Consider the following 12,830-nt stretch of genomic DNA (forward strand, 5'->3'; position numbering starts at 1 on the left):
GCTGACTTCAGATCACAGGATAGGACAATTAGATGTAGTGTTTTTATAGATGCTGTTTCTATCCTCTTTATTTATATGAAGCAAAAAACCCCCAAGCAATAAAATTCTCAACCAATGAAACAAAAATCCTACCAAAAAACTCCAAGCAACCCAATCCCACAAACCTCTTGAAAGAAGACTTGAGAACCAAGAAAATTCCTGTTGAAGACGTGAAAGGCGGCAGCACATTGATAAGCTAAAATGCATGCTTTCAGAGCAGTATCTCTGAAATCACTTGTACAGGTTATTTCACAGTAGATGCCTTCATTAATGCTTACTTAAAAAAATTAAATTCAATGTGTAATAGTAAAGATGTATTAGTTGAAATTACACAAATATGAACACTTGCAAAAATAAAAAGTGTATTATTCAAAATACACATTATTTTTAATTGTATCTGACACAGAAGTAATAGCTCAAAACTTAGGTTGTTTTCAATCCACTGAAGGAACTGGAAAAATCTACCCTTCAGCTGATTTCAGATTTGACCCAAATTTACTGAGATTTAAAAAGTGTTCTACCACATCTAACTATTGCTGGTGAAGAGTAAAAAGGAGATACAATGACATCATTGCAAAACATCGAGAGGCATTTAAATGCTGTTTTACCCTGCTTGATAGCTGGTGGCCATCCATACGTAAAGCTACATTCGCACTTCAGAGTGGGGGAAAAGGCTCAAACATCTACTACAGCCAGCAGAATTCATCGAATTTCTTCAGGTTCCCCCAAAGAGGAGAGCTCGTATACTGTAGGAGGCTATAAATATTACTATTCCAGTACTTAGTGTTGGAGCCACAGGAAATTTCGAAGACAGACGAGGCTTCACAAGGTAACTATCCCAGCTAGGCTATTATGGACATGCGGCATACTATGGAAGTTTTGGGTTCATAGTGCTTCAGTCATGGTCATTTTACCCTGAGAACTGAAGAGTGAGTGCACACTGTGGGACAACAGCTCTGCAACCAGAACTCCTCCAACTACAATTGGCAGAAATTTTCTTCTAACGCCCCCAAGATGAATGTCCAGCGCAGCTGTACCGCACTGTAGCAACCACATCGGAGTGGGCAGCACTAGCACCTCCACTAGCTTACCCGTGCTCATCAGAGCTGCTTTCACAGCCCTGCACAGTACCTCCTGGCTTTAAGGAAGGGCACATAAAATAAAATGGCATCAGAAAGACAAAAAGGAATTAAAGAGTCCCTGGATACAAACCAAAGAGCTGTATGACAGTAAATCCCAAGGATAGTGTCAGACGGGTGTCTTGGTTCAAGTAATTTTCATGGGTCTTGGTTGGCAGTGAATATTGTGCTGTCCATTACACTGCTAACTCAAGTACTAATATCAATCATGTTAAATCCAAAGGTCAAAAGGACTGCTTATTGGAAAATAAAAGCAGAGTCCTCAAATTACTGCACTTGTAAAGAGATACTGGCACAGGCCAGTCTTTGCACAAGCTGTATCAATATGTTCACCATCTTTGTTGTAGCGAGACAGTGCTTCTCCACTTTCAGGTCAAAGATTGTCTCTCAAATACCTGTGTTTTTTCCTGCAAATAAACCATTCTTTCACTGTATTGCCCAACAGTGGCAGAAGAGGAGGAGGAGCCCTGAAGGAACAACTGGAAATCAGTAATCTGTTTTCCCTGACAAAACACTGGTTTTGCAGCCTCTCTGCCCAAGAACATACTGAAGGTTAAAAACAAGGCCAAAAGAAACCCTCTAGACACAAACAAGATAAATTAAAAGTTGTCCTCACTGTTTGGACAGAATCCATGCAATCCCTTGGCAGACTGCAGAGACAGTTCTAGTAATCTACTAGACAAGGTATTTCTTTTTTTCTTCAATATTAAATGAAAGCTCAGTATTTCAGTTTAACGCTGCAAGTGAATGAATTTGTTGAAGCTTAAGTTTTGTTTCAAGCTGATTTAAAATCAGGTAACACAAATATAAACAGACAATACTGTAACAACCTCAGTAGCAAAAAATTTTGATTAATAAGGATCGTGGTGATAAAGGGAAGACTGTAACAGCTCAGAAAACAGCAAGAGCAGGGAGGAAGAAAAAAGTTTGCTTCTTGGAATACTGTGGAATGAAGTATATTATTAGAAGTCAGAAGACTGATTCTCTTCGATGTTTAAAATGAAATATGCCTAGATGACCTGCATCACACAGAAACAAAAAAGACACAAATATTTTATTTCTACCTCCAGGTCACTTCACGATTAAGTCCCACTTCATGTTCTTCCTATTTTGGGGCTGCTGCATTTCTTTTGTTTCCTACATCTTCATTGTAAGTTACTTATTACATAAAATCCCTTATTTGTACAAAGCGTCACTTTATCTGAAAATAAAACATGGAAGAACTAAAGCACTCTTTAACTGGCAATGAACGTGCAGGCAAAAGCTGACAATACAAAGGAATTAATTGAGAGTTTATTCCAGATGGTTCTCCTCACTTAGTATACAAGTCATCAGAATAATCTATCAAATAGACTTGGACTTTAAAGATACGATCTTTTTCTATAACGCATTTTGGTTTTTGCTTCTAACAACCTGTTTAAAAAAAAAAATCTGCCAGATGAAATGTTCAGCACAAACTGTGATCTTTACTATTTGTAGAAAATATGAATTAAAAAAGGATGCTATCAGTTAATTCTTATTTTAAATGTTTACACTTATAAAAATGCTTTGGAAGCTTGAAACTTAAATCCTTTGTAATATTTTTCTTCTTCCTACCTCCCTCTTCCCATCTTAAATGCCTTTATTAGCCCAGGATTATCATAAAGGACAGCGTGCAGCTGCTGACTAAAAACATTAAAGGACCACAAATGGATAAACTGTGTTTTTAAAAAAAAAAAAAAAAAAAGCTTACATGGATTTTTTTTCAAACAAATAAAATGCATAGATGGCTACGGTACTCATCCGTCAACCTTTACAGTGTCCGCTTGAGGTAGCCTTTCTACAGAATTACTAAACAAGCCCCAACACAATCTAAATCCTTGCATCAAAACCACTATATCTGAAAGTCCACTCAATTTAACACCACTGGTGATCAACATAATACATTTTAAAAGCTTTGGACAAAACAGCAGGTACAGTGGACATAAATGTTAGTTCTAAATCTGCAGCCCTCAATGTACATCGTACACACATAAATATCTCAGCTATAATACACATTCCAGATCCATCCCTAAAAGCCATACTATTATGGAAAGCACAGCCATGCTAACTTCAGGATACAAACCATAATTCCACGTCTACAAAAGGAAAGTATAATTAGTGGCAGTTTATTGCCTCATACAAATTTAACCAACATGGCAACCATGCCAAAGGAATTAAAACATTTTCAGGACATATGTACAGACTGTACATTTCAGAAACATCTGAACAATAAAAATGCAAGAACAATCTCTGCATTACAAATTAAACTAAACAAATGGTTTGAAACCGTCAATGCATTGAATGGGTTTACAAAGGCACTTCCCTACCCAAAATAGGAAATGACAATCTGCAGCCTAGAGGGAGGTTGGAGAAGAGTGCTCATCAACTACTGCACAATCTCAACTTTAAGAAAAAATAAGCAGGATTTAATCAAACATTTATAGGATTCAATGTGATCCACTTCTGAAAGAATTCACAGAGTCTCATCTTTGTTTTTCTGTTGCTTTTCTTGGCTCTCTCGTTCTGTACTTTGGCTCCTTCGACGATCATGTTTGTCAGAATGGTCCTTGCTATCACTGTGATCATGTTTGTGGGAACGTTCTTTGCTTCTGCTACGCTTCCTAGATTTTTCTTTGCTGGGACTCTGATCTCGTTTTCTGGACTTCTCAACACTATCTGTTCTTCCTCTGCTTCTACTTCTACTTCGTTTATTTGACTTCTCCTTATTTTCATTTTTATGTTTACTTGATTTTTCTTTGCTTCTGCTTCTGCTGCGCTTACCTGTGTTCCTGCTTCGGCTCCTACTCCTATGCTTTCTTTCCCGGCTTCGACTTCTACTATGCTTTCTCTCTTTCTTGGAATCCCTCTTGTCGTCACGGTGTTTCTTCTCATCTTTGTCATCCTTGTGTCTTCTCTCCTCTGTGTCACCCTTACTTTTCCTTTCTTTTGACCTTTCTCTAGAGCGATCTCTTTCCCTCTCACTACCTCTTTCCTTATCATAATCTCTCTCTTTTTTCCGACTCCGTTCATTTTCTTTCTCTCGCTCCCTATCCCTGTCTCTTCTATCTCCTTTCCTGTCACGACTTCGACTCCGGCTTCTGTATCTGTCCCTGCTTCTGCTTCGCCTCCGTTCTAGTGAGCGATCAGTACTTCGAGATCTCCGCCTTTCTTTTTCTCTCTCCTTTGCTTCGCGTTCTAATCTCTGCCGTTCTCTTTCTCTTTCTAGTTCTCTATCAAAACTAGATGATCCATGGCCTTCCCGATGGTGACTTCTGCTTCTCGATCTTCTGGGAGACCTCCTGGGACTGATCGATCTTGGTCTAGGAGACCTTTTAAAATAGAAGATATTCTATGTGAAACACCTCCTTCAAAAGTTAAGAGACCCTCTTTCCTTTCCAATTTATACTTTACATACACAGCCTGTATTTAATCTTGAATACCAAATATCATCTGATTATTTTAATCCACGAGCATCCATAAACTGTTGCCTTAAAACCTATCTCAGTGAAAAGACAACATGTTGCTGGTAATAAGTAGTTCAGTATCAAACTTTTAACATTCATTTTTAAAATAATGGTTGTATGACCTTGAACGTCTACGTTCTGCATGCCGGTCTATTTCTTCCATCCCCTCCTTGCCATCTTTCTTGATTTTTCTAGGTCTGCTTTTAATTTGCTGGTCAATGGCTTTCTGGACTGGCACAGGAATTCTTGGAAACAACGTGGAAAACCATTCAAGCTTAGTGAGGAAGGAACGAAGCATCTCCCCTATGGTCATAACGCAACCCCCACCTGCCTTGACATCCAGGTCCTGCAAAATACAAGCAAAAAATATCCTGATGGTCAAAAATACTCTTTACTGATTTAAAAAAAAAAAAAAATGCTGCTACATTACTGTCCTATTGAAGTCTCATGATTATGAAAGTTTACTTGTCTCACATTCTAGTACATTTCCTTAGAAAAATTCAAACTCTGCACCCTTTGGATTTGGCAGAATGTTAACGATAGGGAATGGGACTTAATATATATGCATGCAGGCACATACTAATCCTGCAGCCATCTGGATGGTAAGGGACTGTCGATGAAGAGATTAACGCAAAATCCCCTTACACAGTCTGGTTATATGGTATGATCTTGCATTGTATTTAAATGCCACAAAGTTGAGAAGTCCTCTGAAACTACATTTAATACTCCATTTTGTGGATGTACAACTGTGTACCATCATACCCAACCCTGTGGCCTAAATCATTTATGAACTACATCATTGCCTATCTAAAAATGATCACAGAAAAACCTCTAGTACAAAATGGCATCCTAACAGAATTGGAAGCAATAGCAAACCAACTGCCATGAAGCAGTGAGGTTTCTAATTTAGAAATATGTAAAAAAATAAATAAATGAACAAATAATTGGAAACGCATAATCCATGATGACCATTGTCTCTGAAAAGGGTCATTACCGCATGAAGGCCTTCTTGCTATGCCCTCTCACAGCTCAGGACATGTTAGTCAGCTATTGTCAGTCCCAAACCTATAGTGCAAGCACACAAGGAAAGTGAGATTTGTTATCTAAACAGGAAGAGAAAATCTGAACGTAAAACTGCTTGCACTCACACACATTTAAGTGTTCAGATATACAGTTTTTCCAAATATAATCGCTGCAGAGATCTAAAGAAGAAAAAGAGGAGTTAAACGTAGCACCTGGAGAGTACGTACAGTTAAACAAAATAAACATAAGAAGCATTTTGAAAAGTAACTCTGTATCCTGGGAAGGTTTTCATAGCAGCATGACAAAAGATGAACTGCTTCCACATATTTAAGAACTGGAGGGAAAAAAAAATCCTGTAGGTTTAAATAGTTCCATATATAAAAATTTGCTTCATCCTATTGAGCTTGACCAGGACTGGTAAGAAACTTAAGCAGCCCCAAGCAGTTTTTCTACATAAGGCAAAGCTACTGATAGCAGCCAGGAAAGAAACACTAATTCCAAAAATATATTGGGAGATTTTAAACAACAAGAAATAAACACATCTTGATAACCAGTATCTGCAAGAACTGAAATGTATGAACTAAAAAAAGAGCTTAGAATAATGAACCAGTTAGGACCTGCATAATGCATTGTACTTGTGACTGCTTTACTGTCCCTAGAATTGACTTTGTGGGACCCTGTGTATGAAGCCACCCCAATCCTTCTCACAAAATACAGTCCAATGTTACAGAGGAGAGTTCATATTAGTTAACCCCACCTGGGGACATTACAGTGATTCAAGCAAGAGTCAAATTTGGTTTCATTTTTATTAAAAATCTACTATAGCACAGGTTTACCTGAAATTACCAGCTGCTTCCTTTGCACAGTGTTTTTGATACTTAGCATGAAAGAAGCTGTTTAAAATAAATATACTGCATTGCAGTCAGATACAGGTATAATTAACACTATTTTTAATACCAGTATTTGGACATCATTTACAACTACAACATTTGAAATTTCTTCAAATAGATGCCTACAGTCACAGTGAAGATGGCAAAGTGATCCTTCCTGCTCAATAAATACAAATTGCAGCAGTATGTAGCAGACTGTGTATTCAACTTCATAGCCCAAAAAACCTCACCCACCAGCTCTCTACTGTTTCTCCAAACAGTGAATCAGGACTAGGATCCTAAAGGTATTCTCCTATCAGACTGCATAATAACATAGCCTCTTTACTGAACTTCTTTGGTTAGCAACCCACATCTTCTTATCTGCCCCATTAACAAAGACATTAAGGCTCCAGAAATAATGCCACCTTATGCAGTAATCAGGCTTTTTGTTTCTCCTCTGAAGAAATCCTGGGTTTAGTTAGTTATCCCAGGACATGAAGACTAACCATAGAGCTTTTTGGCAGTACTCTCCAACGTGAATGTTGGTTTCTACCGTATAGTTCCCACTCTTTCATGTAAGCATCAATTCCCCCATCCCAGTAATAAACAGGTAATATAAATTTAGCACTTTCATGACTTACTACACCTTACCTAAAAGTAACTATGATTTTAAAAAACACTGAGAAGACACATTCACACAGCCTGCTGTCTGCACTCTGATTCAGTATACTTGTTCCACATGGCTTTGTAAATCTGACACAGTAACATCTTAACCAATGAAAAAAATCTGTTAGATCTTTGAAATCTAAGAGAAATAACCCAGGTTCCAGCTCAAACCTGTTTCCTGCACTAATTAATGTACATAATGTAGACAAGAACATACCATTGTAACATTCAAACTACAGAAAACCCTATCAAGAAACGTTTAAACCTAAAGTAGTAATGTGAAAAGAAACAAAAGAAAACAAATTATTACCCTCGCCGACATACCTCTTCATCATCAAGAAAGGATTCAAACCAGTCCCATAGATCTGTAGGTGGCTGTGTGTACCTTTAAGCACAAAAACAATGTAAAATTTTAATACAGCTTTCTGTATATCAGATCAGTCTTTAGTTGATGATATTGATACTTACCTAATATACATAAATCCAAGAGCCCTAATATATGGGGAGTCTGTATGAGTGATAAGGCCCATCACTTGCTTACGAGTGAGCTTCAGTGTAAATAATTTGTAGAGTAGACAAAAGGCAGTAGACACAATTCCTCCAGTTCCAACACCACGCACCTTTCAAAAGCAGAAAGTTAGGTGAGGATGTAGAAAGTCATAAAGACATTATCCCGAACCTACAAAAGAATATAAGAACTAACACAGGATAAAATCTAAACCGACAAACAAAGCTATGTGAAAAAAGTAACACTACTTACATCCACAGCTTTGGAAGCAAGAAGAATATATCTACTCTTTGTAATAATATTTTACATCTAGAGGCTGAGCCAACATACAAGCATATTTTATCTATGCTTGGGAAAGTTATTTACCAGACAGAAAAATTTAAGAAGGCACGTACTTCTACTTACCCCTCCACACATCCCTGTCTGGCCTGCTGTTTTTCTGCTGCCCTTTTCCCATGGTTCAACATGGGTAACCTGAAAGGGTGAGGTGGGGGACAGAAGGAAAGAAAGAAAAGTACAGTTACAATCTCCATAACGTTTAGGTGCCTATAAAAGCCTGATTTAACAGTGGATATCCTAAACCAATCTTAAAAGACTGTCTTCTAGCAAATTCAAGATCAAGTCTGCTTTGTCATTAAAGCAAAGCACTTGGCTTTTTAAATTACCACATTAAGAAATTACAGCCAAAATCTTGAATGAGATTTAAAACAAATCCCGTAACCCCAAAGGAAACATCCATGCTTATTCTATATTCCACATACTTTCAAATGCTTTATGACTAAACCCCATCATTACTATTTCCTTGGGTGATTAAACAACTGCCTTTATTTAAACCACCTCCTTACAAGTTTAGTGATAACTGCTGATGACAGCTACAGAAGTCAAAATATACACTCATATTCCTAAGTCTCATTTCTGAAGTGAACTTAGCTAGATATTTCTCTTCTTTATCACTTGCTATTAGGACAAAAGAAAAATGTTTATCAAGGGTAGTATTTTAACATAAAGTCAATGTTTTTTTCTTTTAGACTGCAGTCTAAAAGTCATTCTTAGATAAAATGATTCCTAAGTACAAACAAGTAAAATTTGCCCAAGTCAAATCTTGTAAGATACGTTTAGGGATGAGTGCACAAACACAGTTAATCAACACCATTCCTAAAACTTGACAATAACGAGTCATAAACAAGCTCAGAACCACCAAACTGCCTATCATACGTTTGAAATTCTGAAATTCAGAGAAGCAATATCTGGCTCAATAAACAAGTATATTTCCTAAACAAATCAACTTAAAATGTATGTAAAAGACAAAAAAGGATACAGTGGTGCTACACTGGATTGGGAATAAGAGTTCACATTATACAGCACTTCACAAATTAAGATTCTTTAACAATACATTAAATAAAACCAATTATGTACACAATCACATGACATCAGATATACACTAAAAGCAGAAGTTACTGAACTTTGTTTGCGTTTTTTACAGTTGCTGTCTTTGCCAAACAGGAAATATGAGAGATGCCAATACTGTAGAATTCAAAATCCACTATGACTTCCTGTACTATTACCATGAGAAGTTGACAAATACTAAATAAATAATATTGCATAACCTTCTGATTATATAGTATTGCCTCTCAAAGGAAAGGAAAAGTATTTTTTAGTCAAAAAATCGAGTATAACACTATCACAAAATTCTAGTCTTCGACTTTTAAAACTAGTTACAGTCAATCTGAACATGCTGGTTTTGACAGGTATCAATTAATACAAGCAAATAACAAAACGCTGAAAACAATATTCATTTTAAAAAGGCATATTTAAAGTTTTGATCCCACAAAGACTGCTGTGCATGCTTAACTTGTTGGAAATACACAGACGAAATGAAGCTGAAGACATGCACATGGTGTTAGGGTCAGGGATAAAGAAAGAGCAAGTCCTGCACTTTGCAGACACAGAACTGAAACAGGAGCCCAGAATTACAAGGGAATTAATTCAAATATCTGGACACAGTCCACATCTTCAAAGATGGTCCTTATCACTAGCTGCCTGTGTGACTTACAATCACCTTTCCTGATAATCCAGCCCCCAGCACTCTAAAATTTTCTAGAAGAGCCACTTGTTTCTCAAAGACAGACAAATACACTTGAAAATACAGCTGCTATGATGGGTATCACACTCATTAAAAAAAAAAACCAAACAGCTAACAAAAAACCCCACAGCAATTATTCAGCAATCTTAAAACATGAAGAGAATTCAAATCTTCTTAATATCAATGAAGCAGCTTAACCATCAGGTTATCTTCTCCCTCACAGCCATTACTCATGAGTGAGTAAGGGACTGAGTTTTCTCTTTATTTAGCATGCAGTTTTGAGTCAGTAACTGTCAAGTTCAGGAAACAAATCAGATCAATATGCAGATTTTTAATGCCATGTCAAAATTCTTCCCAAATTCAAGACAAAACCACTTTGGGAATGAAACAGTAAGACATGCAAATGAACTATTTGACCTACTGCTGCTGAGCTCCATCAGTACAAAGATGACAAATCACATAAAATAGTTTTTAGTGCATCTGAAGGGGTTCACTTTAAAAATAGAGTAAGATCTCGAATTTTCTGAAAATATGTTTCTTTTATAATTTTTTCAGCTCTAAAAATCAGTTGCATAAGTAAACTCTGCCACTTTCCATTCAGATAGTCGTAAGTCTCTCACTGGAAAAATGCTGTCGACAATATATGCTACAGTAAGTATTAGGAGAAATAAAGAAACAGCTCCAAATGACAGAGCACAGGCAGAGAAACGCTATCATTAAGTGGAAAAACAGTAGCATAAGTAAACTCAAACTGCCAAAAATCTCAACACACTGTGGTGGAATCATTTTCCACAATTATAGCGCCTTAAGTAACTTGATTTGGCTTGGATAAATGAGACAAAAAGGCTACCTTTGCTTTTTTAAAAATTTATTTCAAATATACTGAAACCCACCAGCTGACACAATAACATTATCGAGCAAAATGAATTCACCTGAAAAAATATGCCAATAGCGACCAAAGCACAGGTGACTAACTGAATTATCTAAGCTTGAATTCTCTAAATTTTGGTCTCGTTATCAGAACAAAGAAAGTGGCTGCGTCGATTAGCATTAATTATGCATACCTCTACCTGGGAGAGTGGCTTGATGGAAGCCTCGGTGCAAAACTGATTCAATCCTGCTAACAAAACAAGAACCGAGACATAGGTGCCCTGGTACAGACCATTCATCTCCCCATCACATCCTACCTAACGCCAAGAGAAGCATTAAAAGGAACTCGTTAAGTTGTAAGCTGAGTTATGGAGGAGGGAATCCTAACCTGGAACTGCGAATGAAAGCCACACGCAGACACCTACGGTCACCACCATCCCTTCTGTGTGGTTACACGGCGTGCTGGCAGCTCCGTGCTGCGAGGAGGGCTGGTCTCTCTGGCAGCGCCAGCGGATCTGCGCCCTCCCCGCTCTCTCCGGCTGAAGGCGCAGCCCTTAGACGGCCATTTCGCCCCCACCGCCCCGGCTCACGCTGCCCTCTTCAAACCTAATTTACAGCTCCGCAATTCCAAATCCGACGGCGGAACACGCCTCTTTGGTGAGGCAGAGAAGGCAGAGCCTTGGATACCCCCAGCTAAGCAACACAACCGATATTTACTCCCATACCTCACCGCAAGATAAGGGGCGAAAAGGCGCGGGCCGCAACCAAACCGGGCCCGGCGCCAGCGCGGCCCGCGGGCTCACCTTGAAATAGATCTCGTCCACCACTTCGTGGTAGGTCTTGAGCTCGTAGAGCTGCACCTTGAAGTAGGGCGACGAGAGGATGTTGGTAAGGATCATGGGGTTTAGGTTCATGGTCTTTTCGTTGCCCCACAGCGGCAGCACGTTGCCCTGCTTGCCCGAGGCCGCCGGCTTGGGGCCCCCGCTCTGCAGCGGCTGCTGCACGGGTGGGACGGCGCCGGGCGGATGCTGGACCGCCTGCTGCCCCTGGCAGTTCGCCACCGCGGGGCTGTTGTTGGCCATGGCGGGTCGGCGCTCGGGGCAGGCGGGCCGCGCACACGGAGCGGGGCCGGCGGGCGCTGCCTCAGCCCCGACAAGATGGCGGCCGGGGAAGTGACGGTGGCGCCTTCCGGGGCCGCGTCACCGACCCGCGGGGAGCGGCGGGGAAAGGCGGGGGTGCTCCGGAGCCTTGGCGCGGCCCCTCCCCGCGGCTCCTCCCGCTGACACCCCGGCCGTTTGCCGTGGCACTTCCCGCCCTCGCCTCACGGCAGCCCGCGGGCCCGGCAGGCGGGACATCACCGCCAGGGAGAGTGAGGGGTCTCTGTGGCCCGAACGGGGACAGCTGCTGGCAGCGTTACACGGTGTTCAGTAGATTGAGCCACCGATTTAGCAAAGTTGGAGACTGGTCCCTTCGGTCCCTTGTCGTTGGGAATGAGGCCGCGGCACAGCTGGTGCTGGCCACTTCTGCCTCCACAGCAGTGGAGAAGCAAAGAAATCATAGAATGACTTGGGTTGGAAGGGGACCTTGAAGACCATCTAGTTCCAACGCCCCTTGCCATGGCCAGGGACACCTTCCACTAGACCAGGCTGCTCTGAGCCCCATCCAACTTGGCCTTGAAGGGATGGGGCATCCACAGCTTCCCTACTAGGGAAGGGGAAAGGAAGAAATGTTGGACACATTCAGTGTGCAGGAGCCTAGGGGGGCAATGATGGCCAGGGCACGGCCCAGCCTGTTCACTTAACACTAATGCTGGGTACGAGGCCCACTCCCCTGGCCAGGACCTGGCTGAGCAGCTTCTGAGAACCCTGTCGGACACCCAGCAAACAGTAACTGTCCCCTGCTGCTCAATTCCAGATCAACAGCTCTTTCTGAAACTCATAATACTACATACAGACTTGGAACACGCAGACTTAGGTTAAACAGTTAAGAGAGAATCACTGCCTACATATAATTACTAACAAAAGAGAAAATCCTCCAGTTTTGCCTGCAAAAGCAAAAAACCCCAAACTCAATACAACTAGTTACATACTTTGGTGTCAGTCTTTAAACCTAAAGTACAAAAGGGAGACAATGCATGATTGAGAAGAA

The 12,830-nt window shown here is 40.3% G+C and overlaps 1 protein-coding gene across 1 annotated transcript; it reads right to left on the reverse strand.

Annotated features, from left to right (window-relative positions):
* Positions 1-2,889: 2,889 nt before the first annotated feature.
* Positions 2,890-11,849, reverse strand: PRPF38B (pre-mRNA processing factor 38B). Its single transcript, XM_048312622.1, has 6 exons — positions 11,486-11,849; positions 8,135-8,203; positions 7,690-7,841; positions 7,546-7,606; positions 4,786-5,009; positions 2,890-4,528 (listed from the first exon to the last, which is right to left on the reverse strand). Exons 1-6 carry the CDS (start codon positions 11,762-11,764, stop codon positions 3,673-3,675), a joined length of 1,641 nt encoding a protein of 546 aa, XP_048168579.1. The 5' UTR covers positions 11,765-11,849; the 3' UTR covers positions 2,890-3,672.
* Between the last annotated feature and the right edge of the window lie 981 nt (positions 11,850-12,830).

This window comes from Corvus hawaiiensis, chromosome 9, assembly GCF_020740725.1.
Source record: "Corvus hawaiiensis isolate bCorHaw1 chromosome 9, bCorHaw1.pri.cur, whole genome shotgun sequence".
NCBI classification, from domain to species: domain Eukaryota; kingdom Metazoa; phylum Chordata; class Aves; order Passeriformes; family Corvidae; genus Corvus; species Corvus hawaiiensis.

Coding starts and splice junctions, on each gene's coding strand:
- PRPF38B (XM_048312622.1), bottom strand. CDS start 11,764: ATGGCCAACAACAGCCCCGCGGTGGCGAACTGCCAGGGGCAGCAGGCG. Junction 7,842..8,134: donor AGACAGGGATGTGTGGAGGG/GTAAGTAGAAGT, acceptor TGCTTTTGAAAG/GTGCGTGGTGTTGGAACTGG. Junction 5,010..7,545: donor CCTTTCTTGATGATGAAGAG/GTATGTCGGCGA, acceptor TGTATTTTGCAG/GACCTGGATGTCAAGGCAGG.